Genomic DNA, 25,062 nt, shown 5'->3' on the forward strand with positions numbered 1-25,062 from the left:
TACATGGTGCAGATAGGTGTAATATAAGGCTGTGGGTTCTGTTTGAATAATCACAATAATCCAGTAGGCTTGCAGAAATGCATAGAAAATTTGTGAACAACACCTCATTTCTTCTTGCCAAGGGAAAAGTGAAGTATTCATACAAAACATCTCAGGAGAGAAGTTTTAACTGTGTTCACTACCCCTTTCCCCAGTCTTTCTCACCACAGGTCCTGGTCAACAAATACACAAATTTGGACACCCCCACCCCCCTTCTCCCCACTCTGGTCTAAAGGCACAATGAGATGCCTTTTTGAAGACAATTAGTTTATATACTTTCTCTTGTTTGGTGTCACACAGGAAAGCATTCGTCTCAATCTGCTCCATGCAATGCTTGCAGCTTCTTCAATGACCACTCTTCTGGTTCAAGGAGGTTGCGTGCTGGTGACTGAGCTTCAATAACTAGAAGAGTCCTAAGATCCTGACTCCTAGGAAAGCATGGAAGTCAAGTCCTCTCTAATTCAGACAGTTTGGAAAGCTCTGCTCTGGCTGGGAATCATGCTGGATGTAGTTTCAGCTTTGGTCAGGGTGGCATGGTGGACTTTCTTTGGTTCAGAACCTCTCACCTCTGGCCTCCCTATGCTGTATGCATGGGTGGCCAGCCCCGGCTGGGGTGCTGCTTCCGTTGACAGTGTCCGTTGGCTGCGTGAGGCACTGTTTGCTGTGGATCGAGTGGAGGAAGAACCAGAGCGTGAGCTCCGAGAGCCTGAGGATGAGGAGCTAGGTTTCACAAGGCGGGCTTTTGGGGCTTCGGCATCTTCTCTAAAGAGAAAAAACAGAAAGAAATGTTAATACTGGCAGAATTGGGATAGTTTCCACTGTGGTTGACTCCTGAGGTTTCTCAATAAATTCCTCAAGCTGTGAACTCAAACAATACTATTGGAACACAGCCATTTACAAGAATAGCAATTTCCCCATTTCCTGAGCCTTAATGCTTTGCTTAGAAAAATTTATATTTTCTTAGCCCAGCAGTCAACCCTATTACTCTGGGAAGATAAGCATTCACTCCTTAAGGTGGTATAGACAGCACTCTCCTATTTTGGGATTTGTCTATGTAAAACCTTTCCTTGCCACAGACTATGCCCATTCCATATTTTATTGACATTCCTTTACAGGAAGGAAGTGAATCAGAAACTGATTCTGAAGTGAATCAAAAATAATGTAAAGTTGATCTTTTAAGTCCCTGTTGAGGATGGTTTCACAATAAAGTCAAGTTAAACCAAACCTGTCCCTAGGCTGGGTCTCCTTACCTGCCAGCATAATCTTTTAACAAATTCACGTTTAAGAGGAACGGGAAAATTTTGTGGGCTGGTTGTTAATGGAACTGGCCCTAGAAAGGAAGTCTACTAGAAAGGATTTTTTTTTTTAAAGATTTATTTATTTATTTATATAAGCACTGGGTACAGTCAGAAGCGCAGGAGGGTAAGAGAATTCACCAGAGCCAGAGCAGGCAGCTGAACAGGCAGCCAGACTAAGCACACTGCTGAGGGGAGCAGCGGGTGTGGCAGGAGAGGTCTGCACACCATGTGGGACCCGAACCGGCGCTGCAGAGGATGAGGGTAGCTTCGCAACCCAGCGCTCAACCGCTGCGCCACCGGGGAGACCCTAGAAAGGATTTTGAAGGGATGTTTACCGAATTTCATTGGGTCTCTCTTCTTCCTCATATCTCTCTTTGTCTTTTCTCCGGATCAGCAGCCACACCAAGAGGAAAATCAGCGCAGCTCCAGCCACCATGCCTGTCACTGCTCCTGCAATCATGCCTATGCTTTGTACATCTGTTTTCTCAGAAACAAAAGTAAAACCTAACATAAGCTAGGAAACACATGAATTGAAATAACATCTAATGTAACCTAGGAAACACATGAATTTAAATCACATAAGCCCTGATCAAGATAAGTATTTCCAGATCTTTATATCTACCTTTCTGAATTCCACATTTACTGCTTTTGGTGCATGACTATCCCTTTTGATACTGAAGGGTAGTAATATATGCTACCCCAAAATATGCCTCTTTTGACCTTAGGTTTATTTTAAGTGATTATATTAAAATAATATAGCCCAGAGGTCAAAAGGGGAGCTCTGAAAACAGAGTAGAACTTACCCCTAGATTTAGATTTATAAAGGAAATTTACATTTGGTTTCCTGGTGGATATAATAAAATTTCTTTATGGGGTTGGTATATTCCCATGTTTGTAAATACAGGGTGAGCTTTATAACAGTTGAGTGGCCCTTGCAACAACTAAATTTATTTTAGTGATAGCCACATTCTTCTGGAAATAAAGATTTTGACATTGACCTTACCCTGACTCATGACTAGAAGTGTTTTACACTGAACCGCAATGTAAAAACAACCAGCCTTTTGGATACTTACACTGTACAGTCACTCGCACCACACAGCTCTCCTTCCCTGCCTCATTGCCTGCGGTGCACTGGTAGAGTCCAGACGAGGACATGGTAAGATTCTGCAGCAGGACACGTCCAGGGTTGTTGTAGTCTATGCAAACAAAGAGAATGACTGCAGCCCCCTCAGGGACAGGGTCTGTATTTATCATTTACTTTATTACATCATTTCCCTAAGATTGTCCAATACAACTAAGTAAGAATGAGATGGTAGAAAAAGATCCCTTTTTAAATTTTTAGAATGTAGGAAATTTTAAATTTTTAGAATGTAGGAAGAAAGGTAAATTATAAATTCTTTAAAATTGCAGTGCAACCTCCAAAGTTATAAAAGATAGTATCTAAGGGATACTAAACAAGATAATTAGAAATATAGTACATTTCTTCCTAATGTCTTTCACCACTTATACATACCCTTTGGAGAAAGAAAAACAGATTTTTCTGTCCCAATATATGTATGAAAAATAAAAGTTCAAAGAGATTCAGGAGTGTATTTAATGCCACATGGCAAGTTGCTAACGAAGCCAGGTGTGAATGCGTGGCAGAGTGCCGTCCTGCTGTCTCAGGATGGGTAGGAAGATAACTTACCAATCTTAGATTTGGTGGGCAGATGTTCATCTTCTCCCTCCTTCTCCGGAATTCGCTGCCAGTAATACATAATGGGCTTTGTGCCAGAGGATGACTCACACTGCAAGGTCAGGTCACTTCCTTCTGTCAGCTCTCCTTCCAGCTCACACTTGGGCTTTGATGGTCTCACTGGCAAAAACAAGTAGTAGTGATTCAAAGATCCCCCAAGAACAGATTTCATGGTAGAAATGGGTTCTTTGTTTCTCTTCAGATTGAATAAATCTTTCACCTTTTACTAAAAATTTCCACTGGAGAGAAATGTTGGGAATTGCCAGTGAAATTTTTTGAGGCCTTCATTAGGTAAGTCTAGAAATGAAAAAATGGAACCATTTTCTTATGGTCAGCTTTTCTATGGAAATTCAATAGCCTTTTGCTATTCAATAGCCTACATGCTTTATATCTCCCCCAGAAATACGCCTATCTCCACACACAAATCCAGCTGCTTCCAGTGGTGCGGTTACAATTTTCAGAAGCTGCCTAAGAAACTCATCCTTTCTTAAATAAGAGACACTGCTGTTTACTTGGAAATATTAGGAAAGCTCAATGTAGTTTTACTAATACTGAAACTGGAATAGAAGTTCATTAATTTGTAAGTAATTAAGTAGAATTTAGTAGCTCTTGCTGTCAAAAAACAATTGGATTTGAATCACATCTGGGATATTTACCTTAAATATAAAGGTATCACGAACAACGATGTAAAAAATAAAAAAAAATTTAATATTAAAATAAAGATTTAAACTCTTTCCATAGAAAATAGTCCTTTTTTTTCTTCTTTCATTATGGCTAATGTATAGAACTTACATAATTTTTCCAGAGAACTGGACTAGGTGATCTGAAAGTCCAATACAAAGTGAATGAGAAGTTTTGTATCACTATGATGCATATGTCAATCCCTCACATATCTTATTAATAAAAATTAGGCTTAAATACCTTGGCAGGCTGTCTTACCTAAGACTTTTAAGGTGACATGACTCCAAACATAGCGCCCTGAATTCTTCACCTTGCAGGTATACCGGCCCTCATCACTGGGCTTCAGAGGCTCAATCTGCAGGGAAGCATCTCCTGCCAGGAAATTGGAAGCAAAGGCCACTCGGCCTTTCTGTTCCTCTGTCAGGTTATTGTAGACATGTCGGCTGGAGTAAGTGATCACCTGTAGGGCAGACCAGGGCAAAGTCAACCAGTTTGATTCTCAGTCTTTCTTTCCTATTGATGCAGTAAGGGAGCAAAACTCTCCCACCCAAAACATGTCTTTGGTTCAAGGTTTATCTCCTGGGAAGAGTTCTGAAGGCTAAGTGGAAGTGCTGTTGAAATTTGTATGTAAACTCCTCTCTGTAAGGGACTCTCCCAAGAAGACCTAATCAAATTATCTCTTTTCAATGGAGAAGGCAGAACTAATTGTGCACACCTTGTGGTGGCTGTACTTTCCCCAGTGAAATCCCCAAATAAATTTACTCATTCTTCCCCCAGCCTCCCTTACTTAGTAAGGTTATTTAAGATGGCATCTAAAGTCACATGGGTGAGTTACTCAGTCACGCTGGGTTCTCTCCTCTCAATACAGGGGAGATACATTTTATTATTAAACTTTTTTCTTCTTATCAATCTCTCTAATGCCGGCTTATTTGCTGGGCTACAAGAACCCAGAGGGGTATGGGAGGATTTCCTTTGTGTCCTCACAACATCAAGATGAGAACTATAATGGAACAAAGGGGATATAATAGGAGATATAATCCAACCTGGGGCTGATTCTAAGGGTCCAAGAGACCTCTAAATATGGTCTAAATAAGGTTAAAATTACAATATCCTGGCCTTGCTTCTTTAAGAATGGTTAACACTCTTATTTGTGTAGTATTTTAATTATAAAATAGTAATTATTTTATTAAACGCTCAGAACCATTCCATTTTATGGGTAAGGAATTTTAAATTTCAGTTATATGCTCCAGATCACAGAGCTAACTCCAGGAAAGTAGAAAATGTACCACTGGGCCTCCCTGGTGGCGCAGGAGTTTAAGTCTCAGTGCTGTCAAGCTATCATGCCACTGCAGCATGAGTTTGATACCCACCCAGGGAGCAAACTCACATAGTGCAGCAGATCTCTCCTGTCTTGCCCACTGCTCCCCTCAGCAGTGTATCTCAGTAGAATCACCTGTTCTGCTTCCCACTCTGTCTCTGGTGAATCCTCTCACCTCCCAAACCTCTGACCTATACACCAGTTCTTGTATGCATAAATAGATAAAAATAAATCTTTATAAATAAAAAGAAAATGCACAACAATGGTATCAAGAGTTGACTGAAAAAAACTAAGTGAATAGAGGGTAAGGTTTGGGGGGTAACTACCTTTCCCTTTTGCAAACCAACCTTTGTATTTTCTACCACTTGTATTTGAGTTACAAAATGCACTACACCCCTGTGCTGTGTGAATTAAATCTTATTTATCTCTCTCTCTCTCTCTCTCTCTCTCTCTCTCTCTCTCTCTCTCTCTCCCTCTTTAAAAAGATTTATTTATTTAAATAAGCACTGGGTACAGTTAGAAGCACGGGAGGGTGAGCGAATTCACCAGAGCTAGAGCGGGGAGCAGAACAAACAGACTGATGAAGTACACTGCTGAGGGGAGCAGCGGGAGTGGCAGGAGGGGTCTGTGCACCATTGCCGGTGGCCAGGGATTGAACCCGTGCTACAGAGGCTGTGGGCAGCTTTGCAGCCCAGCGCTCAACTGCTGCACCACTGGGGAGGCCCTCCTGTTTATTTCTCACATGACTTTTCCAAATGGCTATTACCACGATTTCAGAGACAGGTAGCAAAGACAAGATTTGAACCGATCCATCTTATTAAAAAAGAGAAAACAGGTCCAAAATGGAGTCACTTATGCTAAGCCTTGTGTTATCAAACAAAGATTTAATACATAACATAACTGCATTCTAGCCTCTCCCAGAAATATAACCTTTACCCTGACAATATGGAATTACCTGATCAGCACTAATGAGTTAATACACCTGATAGACCTTTCTTCTCCTGTAGGAAGGTGACCTTGCCTGAAATAACCCTCCCTTTCTATTTTCGCAGCTCCTTTCTGTGGAAAAACCTACTGTATAATTCTTTGGAGCACCTTTCTACTTGATTCATAAATCAATTATTATGAATCATAAGTGATTCATAAATCATTTAATAAAGTCAATTAGATCTTTAAATTTACTCAGCTGAATTTTGCTTTGTGCAATCTGCAAAAGAAGAAAGATGAAGCAAAGGTCAAAGTAAACTGCTAGCTTATACATTCAAGGAAGCCACTGGAGCAGCAACTAGGACTGCTGGAGGCCAATGCCACTGAAGGAGATTGTTGGACTGGAGGCTACTGTCTAGAATGCGTCTCAATGGTTCTATAACATCCATTGCCATCTGATTGTCATGACCACATTTGAGAAACCTACTTTGCTCATACCAAGAGCCCTTTATGGTACCTTTGCCCTGGGTCTGTGACATTCAGGAATAGTGCTGTCCTTGGTGTGGCTCAATGTAATACGTGTACGAGAAATCATTCCTTCTGTCTTAGGTGAACGAAAAAGACACAATCTAAAGCACCTAGTCCATTGTTCTTGTTTACATCATTATTCTTGCTTGTTTCATTTCACTGCTCTTCCAGAAAATTTGGAAGTGTAGGAGGAAAAAGTAAAACTGAAAACCTTTTTTTATTCTTACAAAGGCTCAGAGTCCAAATGAGGGGATTAGAGAGTTAAGGAGGAATAGAAATTAATGGTTAAAATTCAGTTCTGATACTGAGGGCTACCTTGTTTGACTCTTCTGTTTTGCCTTGGTGAATTAGTAAAATTGAGGTGGGGAAAAATTATGTCTGTTCCTTCCATAAAATACACATGAGCCTAATGTCTTTGTTTTCCTGGGTAGGGAGACCAACATTTAAATTTCCCCAACCTCAAAAATAGTCTTGATTTTACTGAATTTTCATCTGCCTGCATCGCAACCTTTAGTTCTTCAATCTTTCCCTGGGTTCTCTTAGTCCATCACCCAATCCTGTGAGTTACAAAAAAAGATGCCTTTTTCTTCAGGCCACTCAGCAATCATATTCTTAAATTCCCATGATTTACACATCAGCAAACATTTTTTGAGTGACTTTCTCATAAGGGCAGGAGGACGCTATTCAAATGGATAAAATCTTCTTCTTCAAATAATTTATAATCTAATGAGATTAACAAGGTGAGGAGCATAAACATAAAAAAAGGAATAATTAAGTTGCAATAGTGTCAGAATGTCCCAGAAAATTTTGTTAGGAGCATTTAAGTTAGGCCTTGAAAGTTGAGTAGACTAAGAGACAAATGAGGCAGGGAGGAGATGGCTGGAGGGAGCATTCCAGATATACAGAACAGCTCTAAAAAAAGGCTTATAAGCCTATGAGAGTCTCCTGAGCACATTTCTGACACAGCTGTTCCAAACTGCTTCACTCTACTTAAGTCCTTAACCCTATCCTCAATCCTGTGATGCTCTGCAACTTATCAGATACTTCCTGAAAAAATGTGAATCCATCCAATAAAATGTCCACCAGTTCTCCATTGTATCAAAACTTGTCCATATTGCTTTTACCTCCTCTCCCTTTCTCCTTCCTCTGCACGTTCTCTTTCTTTTTCTTTTCTTTCTTTTTTTTTTTAAAGATTTATTTTATTTATGCAAGAACCAGGGTACAGGCCAGATGTGCGGGAGGGTGAGAGGATTCACCAGAGACAGAGTGGGGAACCAAACAGGCAGACTGACGAAATACACTGCTGAGGGGAGCTGCGGGCGAGACAGGAGAGGTCTGCCATGCCATGTGGGTTGCTCCGCGGCTGGATGGGATCAAACCGACACTGCAGAGGCTGCGGACAGATTCACAGTGATGCAGTCAACTGCCTGCACCACCCGGGAGGCGCTGCACGTTCTCTTTCTTTGGAAAATATTTGTTGAGCTCACATGCCAGGTACTGTGCAGGGAACTGGAAGACAAGCAGGAACATGATACTGTTCCCACCCTAGGGGCTGTCTTGTTGGGGTAAAATAAGTGCAAGCAGAGAGTAAAATTAAGGTAAACACTTTAACTGACAATATACTTAAAAAAATATTTTCAGTATTTGAATTTTGCCCACTCATTGGCCCAACACCCCTATTGTGGTAATTCTTCTGTCTTTATCCCCTATATACTTTTGAGCTCCTGTTTCATATTTCCAGCATATTTCATATTTCCTGTATTTTTTTTTTTTTGCCTCTCCAGTCCACCCTTCATAGTGCTACTAAATTGATAGTCATGTAAAATTCACACTAGTTCTTTTCTAATTCAAACCTTTAAAGCTTCCCACAACCTCTGACTGATGACCAGATTCCGTCTAAGGTCCTCAAAATGACTTCTGTATTACCTTCCCAATTGACTTCCTATTAACTTATTTAAAATTTTTTATTGACATAACATTGGTTTATAACATGTAAATTTCAGGTGTAAGCATTGTATTTTAACATTTGTATATAGTACATCATATCCTCCATCAAAAATCTAGTTTCCATTCACCACTGAACGATTGACTCCCTTTACCCATTTCACCTAACCCCAACCACCATTCTCTTCCCTGAATCTAAGAGTTTTTATTCATTTAGTGATTTAGTTATTTTTTCATTTGGTTTTTCTTTATCTTCCATATATGAACAAAATCATAGGGTATTTGTCTTTCCTATTTAGCTCCCCTCATCTACCTGGTGCTATCAGATTATGGTGATCTTTTTCTGTAACATGAGCACTTTCTTTGTATTCACATGCCTGTACCCACTGCATTTTTCCACTTAGTGATTCCCTTTTCTCCATAAGGAATCCTATTCTTTCTTTTAAATCCAAAATCAGGGCCTCCCTGGTGGTGCAAGAAGTTTGATCCCCAGCTGGCCAGCAAGAAACTCACATGGTGAGGCAGACGGCTCCTGTCTCGCCCACTGCTCCCCTCAGCAGAGTGTTTCAGTCAGTCTGCCTGTTCTGCTCCCCCCTCTGTCTCGGGTGAATCCTCGCACACTCCGCATACCTTCGGATTTTTTTAAAAAAAATTATTTATTTATACATGCAAGAGCTGGGGTACAGGCCAGGTATGCGGAGTGTGCGAGGATTATTAACTCCTCATGAAACCTCCCTTGATATGACATTCAGACCAAGAATAGTCTCTTCTTAGTTCTCATTCATAACATTTTTTTGCACCATTTTTATGTGAGGAGAAATTGCGCAAGACTGACCAGATTGCCAAGTCCCCTTTCTATAACGCTGGGCAGTGTCCAAGAGATCATTAGAGCATTCTGATTTTATGTATGTTTGCTGCCCTTGATCATCTTGGGCCAGGCTGTTTTGCAACTCCAAAGTCCTTTTTCAATAAACAGTTACATAAAACACTCTATACTCCTGTGCTCGAGATGATAACAGCAATACAAAGAAATAAGGTTTAGTAAGTGTTCTTGGAGACCAGAATATGTCATGCCAAAATATGCCACTTTACATATGCATAACAATTAATTTAAGCTAAAGGCAGATGAGTTCCTGAAACTCCTATAGGCCTAAAAGTTGCGTCTCTCAAAAAAATTTAAGTGCCCACAGTCCCCTCTCCCAGAGTCATTCTAATCTCCTCTAGATGACTAGAAGTCAACACCATACCCAGGCAGACCTTATCACAAACTAGGACCCCTCTTGTGTACTTTCTAGAGGGTCCAGAGAATACATTTATCATATCAGAGAATACATTTTTCATACATTTATCTTCCCCCAAAGTCGTTTGATTTTCCATAAGGACCCTTTATCCCTCTCTCTTTCCCTACTAAATTAGTTGTCTACAACCTGAGTTCTAACCACTCTTTTGAGGTCTTCATCTTTTGGTGCTCCAATGTGTCTCATTATATAGCATTCATAAATTTCCTTGTTTTACTCTTGTTAATTTTCTCAGTCTAATTTACAGTGTCCTGGTTAGAGAAGCTTGGAAGATAGAGGGGGATTTTTATTTTCCTCCCCTACAGTTTTTTTTTAAAGATTTATTTATTTATGCATACAAGAACTGGGGTACAGGCCAGAGATGTGGGGGGTGAGAGGATTCACCAGAGACAGGTGAATCCTGGATGACAACCAGAGTGGGGAACAGAACAGGCAGACTGACTGAAATACACTGCTGAGGGGAGCAGTGGGCAAGTCAGGAGAGGTCTGCTGCGCCATGTGGGTTGCTCCCTGGCCGGCTGGGGATCGAACTCGTACTGCAGAGGTTGTGGACAGCTTCATAGGTTGTGTCTTAACCACTTGCACCACCAGGGAGGCCCCCCCTATAGCTTTAAAGGACTTTTTAGAGGTAAAATCTGATATACAAAGAGAACAAACATGTCAAAGATTTTACTGAACTCATTATTTAATGATGGAAACTCAGAGATATTACAACTGGTTCAAACTGGACTAAAAAAGATTACATTCTCCTTCAGATAAAATTCACTTGTATCTATGAGCAGGAACAATTTGCATCTCTGTGGAGAAGAAATGTGGGCATCGCTATCAGTGTTCTACAAATTGGATTCTATTTCCATGGGAAAGAAATACCTGAGGAAAATTATACCTTAATTCACCTCCAGAAAACTTGATCTCTAATCATGAAGGTCAGGAGGTATCTCCTTACTGTAGCTGTGGGGGGTGGGGCACATGTTCAGTCTGGATGGAGATTCTCTATTGGTATGATAATGAAGGGAATGACAGTTCTGGAAGGCTGCTCCCTCTGCCCCACTCCCTGCTACTTTGGTGTCACAGTTCAACTCACTGAGTCTGAGTCCCTCCCTAACTTAGAGAATGTGAAGGCTACAGGGAGGTGCACAGGTTCCACAGTGTTTTCTTCTGCCTGGGGTGAGAGGTGGAGGGGGGATTGGGTCATTCCACTGGACAGCATGATCAAATTGCTCTAGAAACTAAGGTGAGCTCTTCAAAGGCATTTTCTAGCAAATTGGCAAGCATGGCTAGGTTAGAGAATATTTAGGAGATGGAAGGAGGGTAGAAGGAAGAAAGGTTGTCATCCAGAGGTAAGAGAAATGTCAGCAAAGACTACACTTGAATGTGAGGCTAAAGAGATTCAAGATAACAGTCATTTATTCAACAAATTCTGAGCCTCTACCATGACCATGTACCAGTCCTATTGTAAGTGCTTTAGAAAGAGCAATGAACATGACATGTAACAATCTCAGCCCTTGAGGAGGATATAGTCTAGCCATGAGAAAGAACAAATAGAAGAATGCTGGATGGTACATCTTGACAGCAAGAAATACTATGAAAATAATAGAGCAGGGAAGGGGGTGATAGGGCAGGAGGATGGATTACAATTTATTTATATTTTTCTTTTTCTTTTTTTTGTATTTAAATAATAGGTTTATTAGAAACGGGACAGAAGAGCAAAAGACATTTGCATAAACACAAGTGGGGAAGGGAGAGCTGCCCTGAAAGGGACATGTTTGCTGACAGAGGCCTGTATGGTTTCAGGCAGTGGCCTTGAGGAGAGCTGCCTCTGCTGAAGGTCATTGAAGAAAAGTCCCGGCATAGTACAGGTCATGGGCAGGAAGGAAGGCTGTTGCCCTGCAGGAGAGAGTTGGTGAAAGGAAGCACCTGCATAGGCACAGGTGGGCAGAAGGACTGCTGCCTTTTTTATTTATTTTTCATAGAAGAACTCGGCTGTAGGCCTGAGGTGTGGGGGCGAGGTGAGAGGATTCACCAGAGACAGAGTGGGGAACAGAACAGGCAGATCAACTGAAATACACTGCTGAGGGGAGCAGAGACAGGAGGGGTCTGCTGCATCATATGTGGGTTAGCTCCCTGGCTGGAGATCAAACACAGGCCTCAGTGGTGATAGTGCTGAGACTTAACCCCTAGGCCACCAGGGGATTGCAATTTAAATAGGTGGTTAAGGCAAAGGTCACAGAAAGCAAGTGCTTAAGGAGCCTTGGAACTAGCCTTGTAACTGCCTAGGGGGAAAAGTTCTTGGTAGAGGAAAAAGCCAATACAAAGGCCCTAAAGTCAGAGAGTGGCTGGCATGTATATGGAAGAGCAGAGAGACCAGGTATCTGGAATGAGCCCAGAGGATCTAAAGCTCACATAGGATCTGTGACTCACTGTGGGGATGATGCCTTTTATTCTGAGGGAAGTGGGGGTGATTATAAGATTTTTGAGCAGAAGAATATTACAAAATGATTTGTTATAAGAAGAGGCTGTAGGAGACCAAGAGTGGTACAGGAAAACCAGATAGGAGGTTATTGAAGTAGAAGTTAGGCAGAGGTACCCTGCCTGGAGGGCCCTAGCAGAGGCAGAGAAAAGAAGTGATCAGATTCTGAATGTATTCTATAGACAGAACCAACTGGACTTCCCAAAAGGCCACCTTACTTAAACGTATATATGTGGTGTGAGAAAAAAGAGAGGAGTCAGAGACACTCAGATTTTTGGCACCAGCCTATGGAAAGGAGGGACTTAACATCAACTGAGAGGGGAAGCGGTTTTGCCATTTAAAGTCTAAAAGATTTAGAGCCCAAGTTGTCTGGTGATGAATTAAAGTCCAATTTTCCTTATGTATTAGAAATTTTGGATAGCTGGGCCTCCCTGGTGGCACAAGTGGTTAAGACACAACCTATGAAGCTGTCCAAAACTGCTGCAGTGCGAGTTCGATCCTACAACAGAGTGTGTAGGTGGGGAAGAGGATCAGGATTTAGTTCTGAACTCACAACATTTGGACTACCAGCTAGATACCCAAGGGAGGTGTTGAGCAAGCAGTTACATATGTGAGTCTGATGCACTCAGGGGTGAGGTCTGGACTGGAATTATGTTCTAAGGAATTTTTTTTTTTAAAGATTTATTTATTTTTATACAAGAACTGGGGTACAGGCCAGATACATGAGAGAGTGAGACGATTCACCAGATACAGAGCAGGGAACAGAACAGGCAGACTGACGAAATACACTGCTGAAGGGAGCAGTGGGCGAGTCAGAGAGGTCTGCTGCGCCATGTGGGATTCTCCCTGGCTGGCCGGGATCGAACCCACACTACAGAGGCTGTGGACAGCTTCACAGAGCGGTGCTCAACCACCTTTGCCACCGGGGATGCCCCTGTTCTAAGGAATTTTAAGCATGTGATGGTATTTTTAAAGCCATGAGACTGGATAAGCTTGCTGAGGGCAAGAATATAGAGATCGAGGATAAAGAAGAGAAAAGCTCCAAAGAGTGGCTATCTAAACGCAAAGATGACAACTCAAGAGTAGTGTCAACAGCCTTAGAGTAAAATTAATGTCTCAGCTTGGATCTCTTTGGTTTAGCATTCTTTTGTTTGTTTATTTGTTCTGCATGTAATTTAATTTGTTCTGCATGTAATTTTGTTTGTTTATTTGTTCTGCATGTAAAATTCATATGAAATTTTAATAAAGATTTTTTTGAAATTTTAAGAACTATACAAGTCAAGTACTAGTCACATTTATAGCCCCAGGAAATAACTAAATAAATAAATAATGAGATTTATTTCTCAAAATTCACATGGCTTAGCATTCTTTTTTTTTTTTTAAAGATTTATTTAGTTATACATACAAGAACTGGGGTACAGGCCAGAGGTGTGGGGGGTGAGTGGATTCACCAGAGACAGGGTAGGGAACAGAACAGGCAGATTGACGGAAATACACTGCTGAGAGGAACAGCTGGCGAGTCAGGATAAGTCTGCTGCACCACATGGGTAGCTCCCTGGCCGGGGATCAAACTCGTGCTCCAGTGGCTGCGGATAGCTTTATAGGTTGAGTCTTAACCCCTTGCGCCACCAGGGAGGACCTGCTTAGCAGTCTTGTCCTGGTTTTGCTCACATTCCCAATTTTACCTCTGGATGACACCCCTCTTTTTTCTCCTACCTTCTCTTCCAGAAGATTCAGTGAAATGTTATATGCAACCTCAATAGAGTAGTGTGATTTGGGAAAGGAGGGGAGAGCTTTCCAGAGAACAGAATAGAATGCCCCTCAATATTATACCAATAGTGGATCTCTCCCTACCTCAGCGTAACCTCTCCATCCCAACCACACCCCACCACATGCTTCATACGGAGGGTGCCTCCTGAACAACCTCATACTAAGGAATACTGGAAAGTACAGGAAATGCAAGATTTCAACTCAAAATCCAGAATTGACTGAACAGATTTTTTTTGTCTTGAATTTCTACATTCTTTTCAATTGATGCACAAGTCATGAAGGGTGGGGCAAGGGAGGGATAAGGGGAAAGTATTTAGCTGCAGCAATCTTGGCTCAGATTCCAGCTCCGAAAGCCAGCTTGGGTAAGAACCTATGCCATTTAAAGTCTAAAAGATTTAGAGCCCAAGTTGTCTGGTGATGAATTAAAAGTCCAATTTTCCTTATGTATTAGAAATTTTGGATAGCCGGGCCTCCCTGGCGGCACAAGTGGTTAAGACACAACCTATGAAGCTGTCTACAACCTCTGCAGTGTGAGTTCGATCCCCAGCCAGCCAGGGAGCAACCCACATGGCGCAGCAGACCTCTCCTGACTCGCCCGCTGCCCTCCTCAGCAGTGTACTTCGGTCAATCTGCCTGTTCTGTTCCCCACTCTGTCTCTGGTGAATCCTTCAACCCCCACCCCTCCCACATCTCTGGCCTGTACCACAGCTCTTGTATGCAAAATTAAATAAATCTTAAAAAAAAAAAAAATTTAGGATAGCCTTTCTTATTCCATGGACTGCATAGGTTTATAGTAAGAATTTAAGAAATAATGTCTGTGAAAGGTCCATGCAGGAAGCCAGAATGCAGGAGCCAACCAGGAAGCCCACCTGGGGGGCAGGAATGCGGATACCTGCCTGGAGGACTCAGACAATGAGCCTCCCCCCTCCCCCTACGAGTCTCATCTCAGACAAAGAACCTCTACCTGCCCTACAAACTTTTCCCGCCATAAGAGCCCAACTACCCACCTGACCTCTCCTCGCCCCATAAAACCCTGCTTCCCCCTAACAACGTGCGCGACTCCACTGACCCCCGCCTTGGGTCTGTGAGGTCCGCCCGGGGCGCAATAAACTTTCCCTCCCTTTGAGAAATGTAGCCTGGCTCTCCTTTTTCTTTACCGCACCGAACCTTTCAGTCCGTGAAATGGCACAATGACCTTGCAGTGACTTCTCTGCTAAGCACAATGCTTGGTCTGGGTTAGGAATGTGAATTCAATGTAGAAATGAAAATCCATCAACACAATGAATCTATGCAGTGGGATTTTTCTCTATCAAACACATATGGGGCATTTATTTTGTGCTACGCACTGTTCTAAACACTTGACAAATATCAACTCCTTGTATTCAAGAGAAAAATGGCAGGCTGATACAGTGCAAAATTTAAGACAAGATAGAGATTAAGGAAGTGATTCTCCACATAATCTGCTTAGATTTAAGGCCATTTTCTTTTCATTCTCTTGTTTAATAAATATTGCAGAGTGCCTTCTATGAAGTAAGTACATATAACCTAACCTGAAACCGGGGTAGGTGCAGTTGAATTCTGTGGAGTGGGGTAGGCTTGGGGGTCCTCCTGGATTCACTAAATTTTTTGTTTGTTTTTTGTTTTTTATTTGATTCTCTAAGTAATAACTGCACTTCCCATTGAGGCTGGGAAGAGTTCTATTCTAATATTATCTGAAAATAAAACCAATCTCATGTATGCCAGGCTGTGGTTGCACCATTTCTGAGTCACTGCTTCTCCACCTTCACTGCTTTTTGTTTTCCTCACACTCAGATAAAACCTATGAACTCTATCCTAGAAAAATGCACGTCTGGTTTTGCAAATAATTCCACAGGCTTTCTAGCATTCATCTTAAAGCCTCTCCATTTTGACCCAGACCAGGAAAAGGTAGAATCACAGGCCCTCTCCTTCCCATAGGGCACTTGCCTGTTTTAAAAGTTAATGGGAGGGCCTCCTGGTGGCGCAGCAGTTGAGCACTGGGTTGCAAAGCTGCCCACAGCCTCTGAAGCGTTGGTTCCATCCCAGGCTGCTCCCCGGCCACCGCAGGAGGGTCCCACATGGCAGGCAGACCTCTCCTGCCGTCCGCTGCTCCCCCCTTCTGCCTGCTGTGCTCCCTGCTCTGACTCTGGTGAATTCTCTCACCCTCCCATGCTTCTGACTGTACCCAGTGCTTAAATAAATAAATAAATAAATCTTTTAAAAAAAAAAAAAGTTAATGGGAGACCCCTTTTTTGGCCCCACATCCTGTAGCACACTCCAGAGCAAGGTGGGAGGAGATTTAGAAATGCCAAACTGGTAGCACAATAGGGAACAGAGGAAATACATTAGCAACAGGAAAAAGCTGGGAGCTGCAGAACTCAATTTCCACTCTAAGAATGAACATATGTGGTGGGAGCAAGTAAGCGCAAAACACTGGGTGCTCAGTGTTATTTTCTTTCTTTCTGACCTTTCCATATTTCCCCCAACTACGTAATCACTTACAAGAAAGTCAATTTGAAATCCTAGGTAAGTAGAAAATAAAAATAATAAAAAAGTGAAATTCTCGGTACAATGAAGAGATTCTAAACCTAAAAATCAGTGAAGAGATGAGTAATGTTTAGGGACTACTGGCTTTATTGGGCTTTGTGGGTTATTGGCTCTTTTTAGTTGGGGATTTCTTTCGTATTCATTTTACTCTTTGGACTGATGGCAGAAGATACATTCTTAAAAGTTATATTTGACTTTGGACATCCTTTGTAGGTGTGGTTTGAAGCTAGAAGGGCACTGTGGCAGGAACTTGGGAACATTTTTAACAGACTCACATTCAGACGTACATTTTTCTTCAGATCCCAATTTGCACATAGCATATACATATGTAAGTGAAACAGGTTTTATGAAACAATTTTTGTATAATACGCTACATTTTCTAGTGTATGCTAACATGAAACAAAAACAAATCTGGTTGCTTAGAGTCCACCGTTAGTTCCTAATTTTAAAACACCACTCTAGCAGTACAGTGTTGACACGCTGACTGGAACCTCAAATGGTCTGCATTCAATTGGGGAGTTTCTCCACTTAGAGCTGGGTGACAGGTCAATTAATTAACCTTTCTAAACCTAAGGTCTTTAACTGGAAAACAAGGATAAGGTACTTCATAGGAGTTTTGTGGAAATGAGATACTAAACATTCAAACATTCAAGTGTTAGCATCATTAGTTGTTTGGGGTTTTTTATTGTTTTTTATTTATTTTTGCATACAAGAACTGGGGTGTAGGCCAGAGGTGCAGCGGAGGCAGGGGTGGGGGGTGAGGATTCACCAGAGACAGAGTGGGGAACAGAACAGACAGATTGAAATACACTGCTGAGGGGAGCAGCGGGAGAGACAGGAGAGGTCTGCTGTGCCATGTGGGTTAGCTCCCTGGCAGGGGATCAAACTCATGCTGCAGTGGCTGGCAATAGCTTGATAGAGCTGAGACTTTACCCCTGTGCCACCAAAGAGGCTCCCATCATTGGTTTTTATTAAGTTGATTCCAGGTTCAAGAAAGCCCCTAAGGATTCCAAAATTGTCCTGCCCAGTACCCTAAGACTATTAATCAATATAAACATTTATACAGCAAAGTTCCCTTGTCTAAATGCTTCCATCTGCCTCCCATCATCTGTGCCCACTGTGGACTAATGCTTGAGCCTCACATCTCTGAATATCCTTGTTCTGAAGCCCAGTATCCCCTGGTTCTGAACAATGTACTCCTGTGTGTTTCTTAGATCAAGCAGTCTTCTCCTCCCGAATGCCTCTCCCTATTTTTTGCTAAGAGGACACACAGGCCTCAAGATCAAGGTCAAGGGTCACCTTCTGTAAACACAGCCTTTCCTCATGTATTGCTTTCCTTCTCATTCACCCAGATCCTGTCCTAATATTGAATGAAGGGGAAAAAAGATATCCATATAACAGGTTTGGAAAGCAGAGACTTTACAGGTCCAAAAATAATCTTAATATAATTAAATAGCCCTTATTTAATCTAAGAATTTCACATATACACTTCTGACACAGACTAGGGCTCCATTACAGTCTTACCATTTGGCTCAATTTTTTTTAAGACCTACACTGAATCTCAGACACTTGCATGTCTCTTTGTTTTATTTTGTTTTTTTAATTCTAGAAACTGTAATGCCAAGATGGAATTGTTATGGAGTGTGATGGGAGGACAATGAACATAAATTTAAGCCTTTTGCAAACAAGCTAAAAATTAAATGAATTGCAGCTGTTATGGGACTGTCTTATGACAGTCCCATGGACTTGTTCGGACACATTTTTAGGGAGAGGAGGCAGGACAATTTGTTAGGACTGGTGTGGAACAGATGGATCTACTCAACTTTCTGGCAATTGCTCAGCTGAGCCATGCCCCACATAGTAATCCTGGGATGGCCTTGAATGGCACTTGAATGAAGCTGTTCATAGGCCATGAATGAGGTAGATCTCCTTGCTCTAAGCTTAGAACAGGATTTTTCTGGCTCGGAAAGAAAGGGGAAAGGGTGGCTCAAGAGCCACATGGTGGGAATTGGGACATCTCTGTCCTAGTTTCTCCATCTGAAAAATAGAGGGTAAAGGTTTCTCTTGTGTGATCCTGATTGACCTTGGGGGTGGGGGCTCCTATCACTTTGGAAATTAGGTCTCATTTCCTGGAACCAGGAGGAAAGCTGCAGAGTTTGAGTGGCCCTGCTATCAAGGCTAATTTAAGTATTTATTCTGAGACTGACAGCCTAGCCATCCCCAAATGCTCCCTGTCCATCAGGGTCTCCCAGATAAAAGGGATGAACATATTTCTGCTTAGGTCAAAAACCAAAGCCCCTCTTCAGAACCTAGTCATTAGTTAGTCTACCTTATGTGCCACATCTATTTCAACCCTTCCTGTAGTTTCTTTCCTAGCTACCTTCACTCTCATTCCCAACGTCCTGGCAACTAAGAAGTTTGGAAAACTTTACTCACAAAAAAATTTCTTATCCTCTCCCCCTTCCTTTCTTTCTTTTTTTCCTTCTTTTTTTGTTATTGCTTTCTTGATATCCCAACAACTGTGACTACAGTTTAAGCCTTATTGTTCAGTTTTAGCCTGAAATTGTTCAACTGATCTTGCTTCTGTTTGAATCTACTTGAATCAGTGTGCCACACAGTACCAGAGTGATTGCCCTAAAATGCAAATATGTTCCTTTCACTGCTAAAGTCCTTCAAGTACTCCTTACATTGTTAAAAAAGAAAATGACTGGGCCTCTCCGGTGGTGCAGCTGTTGAGTGCTGGATTGCAAAGCTGCCTGCAGCTTCTGCAATGCCGGTTCGATCCCCGGCCAACAGGCGAGGGTCCCACATGGCGCACAGACCTCTCCTGATGCGCCCGCTGCTCCCCTCAGCAGTATATTTCATCAGTCTGTCTGCTCTGCTCTGCTCTGCTCTCCACTCTGCCTCTGGTGAATTCTCTTACCCTCCCGCGCTTCTGACTGTACCCAGTGCTTGTGTAAATAATAAAAAAAAAAATCTTTAAAAAAAAAGAAAAGAAAATGACTGGCCCAAAGCGGAGACACTTGTACTAAACCCACCAAGCATAATACCGAGTCCATCTATATTTTCAAGCCCCCTGCCGTTACAATCTGCCGTCTTACTACCCAATACAGAATTTTCTGGTCAGCACCAATGAGCTCATCTTTTCTACTTCCCAAAGGAAAATGAGATAATCTACCTCAAGATCTTTTTCCATTCTTCACGCGTAGTTACCTAAGCCTGAAATAATTCCTTCTTCCCTCTTTCTGCCTAGTAATTCCTTCCTGTCCTCTTTCTTTCTTTCTTTCTTTCTTTTAAAAAAAAATTTATTTATTTATTTATTTATTTATACAAGCACTGGGTACAGTCAGAAGCGCGGGAGGGTGAGAGAATTCACCAGAGCCAGAGCGGGGAGCAGAGCAGGCAGAAGGACTGAAGTACACTGCTGAGGGGAGCAGCGGGCGGCAGGAGAGGTCTGCGTGCCATGCAGGACCCTCCTCTGGTGGCCAGGGAGCCGCCGGGGATCGAACCAGCGCTGCAGAGGCTGCGGGCAGCTTCACAACCCAGCGCTCAACCGCTGTGCCACCGGGGATGCCCTGTCTTCTTTTTGTCTAATAAAAACCTTTCATTTTGTATAGCTTCTGGGAGTCCCTTTCTAACTTGCTAGATGGGATGCTACTGTGATTCATTCAATAAAACCAACTAGATCTTAAAATTTAATTCAGTTGGATTTCTGTTATTTAACAACACGATAGGAAAAATTCTAAGCACCCTAGTATGGCAGGCAACATCTTCCAGGTTCTGGTTCTGCAGCCTCAGCTGTTCATATTTTGTGCTTCACCTGCCCCGGGGCTTGTGGGTGCTCAGGATTCTGTGTGCGCCTGTGAGCCTGTGATTTCTGCAGGGCAGAGCCTTGTATAACTTACTCAGATCTGAGATACCTTATTACAGGAAGCCCAGGGAAGCCAGGAGGTCCCCTGACTTCTCTCCTACAACTATTCTTGGTCAGTGGCTCCTCCTTTGTATTCATCAAGAACACTCTGCTTATCTCTGTCATGATATTTGTTACTGTTCTGAAATAGTCTCTTAATATATTTATCTCTCCAACTAACTCCTTCTTGATAGATAGTGTATATAGTGGAAATCCACAATATACTAAATTAAATTGATTTTTGATCTTTTGGAACTTACAATAACACCAAGCTTTTTCCTGCATCAAGGTCTTTACATAATTTAGTTCTGTCTGGAAGTTTCTCCCCACATTTTATTTCCTACATACCCATGCCAAAAATTCAAATTATTTATGAAGGTAACATAGCTAATGGTTAACAGCCCAGGTACTGATGTCAAGGTGCCTGATTTCAAAATGCAAAATGGGTGACCTCAAGCAGTTTTCTCACTTTGTATATGCATTCATGCCTTAGTTCCTTATTTGTAAAATGAGGTTAATAATCCTGGTTATGGGTGCCTCGCTGGTGGTACAGGGATTAAAGTCTCAGCTCTATCAAGCTATCACCAGCCACTGCAGCATGAGTTCAATCCTGGGCCAGGGAGCAGGCCCACATGGCCTCTCCTATCTCGCCCACTGCTCCCCTCACCACTGTATGTCAGTCAATTCACCTATTTTGTTCCCCACCCTATCTCTGGTGAATCCCGTCACCCCTCCCTCCCTTCCACACCTTTGGCCTACATCCCAGTTCTTATATGCATAAATAAATAAAACTAAATCTTGGGGGCTTCCCTGGTAGCACACGGGTTAAAGACATAGCGCTATCAAGCTATTGCCAGCTACTGCAGCACAAGTCTGATACCTGGCCGGCCAGGAAGCAACCCATGTGGCTCAGCAGACCTCACCTGTCTCGCCTGCTGCTCCCCTCAGAAGTGTATTTCAGCAGGTCTGCTTGTTCTGCTCCCTACTCTCTCTGGTGAATCCTCTCCCCCCCCTCCATACCTTTGGCTTACACCCCAGTTCTTGTATGCATAAATAAATCTCTAAAAAATAAATTTTAAAAAAATCCTGGTTATGAGGATTAAATGAGATAATGTGTGCTGAAGAGACTTATGCCTAGCATGTAGCTAATATTTATTGCTCTCTATTATTATTTAATTATTGAATGTCTTTTCACTATAAGCTCTAAGACATCAGGGGCTCTGATGTTTTCTTTACTATTATATTCCAGTGCCCAGCAGGGCATATAGTAAGTACAACTAAATTCATGTAACCTGAAAGACTGAATAAATGATAACTCTTACCTTTGAGCGCTAATTGAAGACAAATAGGAAACTGTGACTGATTAAGGGCACACAGTGGCTTTCTTTAACCAATGACTAACTTCCTAACCCCTAGATTCACTTGGCTATTTATTTAACCAAGCACCTCTTTTTTTCTTTAAATAAAGACAAGGATAGAAGTTAGATGGATGCAGTTACTGCTGAATTTTTTTTAGGGGAGCATGGGTTCTTGTTTACTTCATTCAGAACTGAGAGCATTGTGTCCAGGGTTGACTCGGAAATTACTGGAAGAAACATGCTCAGGTTAAGGTGACCTTGCTCCCAGAGAACAGAGGGAATCTTAGTATAAGGAGAACAAATGACAAGCAGTATCAAAATAACAAGGTGATATCGGCAGCTATTCAAGCAGGTTAAACTCCAACAATGTCTTGAAAGGTATTTTCAATGGAAACCTTAGCTTCACCCAGCACAAACCATCTTTTGAAATTAGTAGTATAGGGCCTCCCCGGTGGCACAGCGGTTGAGCGCTGGGTTGCGAAGCTGCCTGCAGCCTCTGCAGCGCCGGTTCGATCCCCGGCTGCTCCCCGGCCACCACAGGAGGGTCCCACATGGCGCACAGACCTCTCCTGCTGCCCGCTGCTCCCCTCAGCAGTGTACTTCAGTCCTTCTGCCTGCTCTGCTCCCTGCTCTGGCTCTGGTGAATTCTCTCACCCTCCCGCGCTTCTGACTGTACCCAGTGCATGTATGAACAAACAAATAAATAAATAAAACATGCCTCTATTAAAAAAAAAATTTAAATTAGTAGTATAGACTAATATAGTAGTGTAGAGAGGAAAGAACAACTTTCCACCTTTTAGTAGGGAAAAATGTACAGCTCTGAAAAAAGAGGAAATTCTAAAGTTAGTTTCCCTAAGTAATAGATTTTTTTTAAGGAAATCTAGGTTGAGGAAAAGTACAGTGGCTGAATGCAGCAGCGCAAAAAGGAAAATAACAGTGGGTTACTGAGTTCTCATTCTCTAATAAGGCCGGCTAGGTGGATCATCAGGAGACAGAACACTACAGTTCTGCTCAGAATGCCAAAAGCATATGGAAACCAGTGGATGACCCTGGCGGTCCCACCAACCTGAACATTGAAGACCCAGGGTCAGCGATGTGTTTTCCAACTCTAGAACCAGCCTCAATTCTTTTGCAGGCCCATTACCTATGTGTTAAACATTTCCATTCATGCCCTGCACTTGTTCCTCTGCATCACATGCTGTCATATTGCACAATCTCAGAGTCCAGAAGTCGTGACGGTGCAAAACTTCAGGATAGGCAAGTGGTAGTGGTTTCAGAGGAGGAAGAGAAGCATGCTTCTCAGTACAGTTTGGGGTTCTGGCCCATGAAACTAGGGAGTCAAACTGCTGAGGTTATTTCCCCTCTTAGGAGACACTAATAGTGCACATTTCCTCTTTGAGCAAATGACAGATGGCTTTCTAGTACTTCTTGCTTGCCTGAAGAACACAGAATCTCTTATCCTCACAACCTAAATAGCTTTTCTTCTGTATAGTTTTGTATCGAGAGACTTTAACTGTAATCCAGATGAGAAAGCAATTCTGGCCCTTTCCAACCCAATGAGAAAGACTGGAGCACCTCAAAAAGGCAAACGTAGGAGGATGAGGAAAAGCGGTAGAATGTGGGCCTCCCTGGTGGTGCAAGGGGTTAAGCGTCAGCACTCTAAAGCGTCGGCAGTTTGATCCCTGGACAGGGAGGTGACCCACATGGCGCAGGAGACCTCTCCTGTCTCACCTGCTGCTCCTTTCAGCAGTGTATTTCAGTCAATCTGCCTGTTCTGCTCCCCACTCTGTCTCTGGTGAATCTTCTCACATATACCTCCCTCCCTCCGCACCTCTGGCCTGTACCCCACTTCTTGTATACACAAATCTTAAAAAAAAAGAAAAAGAAAAAAGAAAAAAGAGTGGTAGAGTAGGGGTTCTAGCCAGATATTTACTTACCACTTTTTGGTTCCCTTCACTGTCAGTGAGCAGCCATTCAATATCCAGGGTGTCTTTTTCTGGGAGTCCCAGCTGGTGGTGACAAGGCAAAGTGACCTTTTCTTCTGCCACTCTCTTGATCTCAGTGTGAGTTCCCAAGGTTCCAATATAGAAGGAAGCTGGAACAGGAAAACCACTAACGAGTTAGGCAGAAATTGGATGACAATATGAGGGAACAAATGTTACAACCAATAATTATTGGATAAAGAAACCTAGACCAGAATTACATGAAGACCCAGGGTTTCACACCGGTTCCTCCATTAACTAAATCCATCGTACTTTCTTGAACCCCCAAGAATTACCCTTCTACTAAGGCTTTCTTTCCTACCTTACTGGGTTTTCATGAACAATGAAATCACTCAGGTCAACAACTGTGTCATTTGATCTTTCTCTTCTCTACTATTAGAGGCTTCCAAAGGACAGAAACCAAAAGGGAAGGCAGGGGTTGGCATTCTCCCCAGAACAGGCTCCAGAAAGCAGCTCATTCCTTAGAGCCTTCTTAGGGACAAGCTGTCAGCATCCAGGCCTCCAAGTGAGTTCAGGAACGCCTCGCAAACAACCGGCTCTTACAGGTAGCTCCTACTTCTCCCAGGGAAACACAAGCATTTATTTATCCCCCCCAACTTCAGTCCATACATTCTTGGTAGTTTCCTAGTCTATGGCTTAAAACTATGAATCAACTCTTTCTATCCAAAGTGACATTCTAAGATACTCGGTTTGGATCCTGTCCCTCCATCCATCCAATATCTCTTTGGCCCATAGGAGCTCAGTTCCACTTCAGGCCTTCTTTACTCTTTATTTTCACCTTTTTTTCCAGAATAGTATTCATCAGCAACTTTGGACTCCATGCTCACTTCCTATTCATCACAGTACCTCACCTTAGTAGTGGCCTAGGCTCTGACACCACTGACTATTAAAGCTACAGAATTAATGACTGATAAATTGATATGCTGAAACCTCACCTGGATCCTAGATATGCTGTGTTTGGTGTTTAAAATGTGCATTAACGATGGAGCCCTCCTTACATAGTAACAAAGAAGCTCAGTGTGAAAAATGATCTCTTTCAAGCCCTTCACAATGTAACAGAATCATACAACTTCAAAGTTGGAACAGCCTAGGTGCAAGAGCTATGAGAAACCGTCTCTCGTGGAGATAACTCCTTGCCACTACAAAGGATCACTTTGGGGCTTCCCTGGTGGTACAGGGGTTAAAGACAGCACTATCAAGCTATGCCAGCCACTGCAG

At 42.4% G+C, this 25,062-nt stretch overlaps 1 protein-coding gene across 1 annotated transcript; it reads right to left on the minus strand.

The window, feature by feature from the left end:
* Positions 1-500: 500 nt before the first annotated feature.
* Positions 501-24,665, minus strand: CLMP (CXADR like cell adhesion molecule; the record flags this gene model as incomplete). The annotated part of the gene is made up of 7 exons (XM_084249850.1): positions 501-801; positions 1,673-1,814; positions 2,411-2,533; positions 3,025-3,192; positions 4,012-4,213; positions 23,779-23,936; positions 24,623-24,665. The coding sequence occupies 7 exons, from the start codon at positions 24,663-24,665 to the stop codon at positions 501-503; spliced, it is 1,137 nt and encodes a 378-aa protein (XP_084105976.1).
* Positions 24,666-25,062: the final 397 nt, after the last annotated feature.

Source organism: Talpa europaea (assembly GCF_964194135.1).
Source record: "Talpa europaea genome assembly, chromosome: 12".
Taxonomy (NCBI): Eukaryota; Metazoa; Chordata; class Mammalia; order Eulipotyphla; family Talpidae; genus Talpa; species Talpa europaea.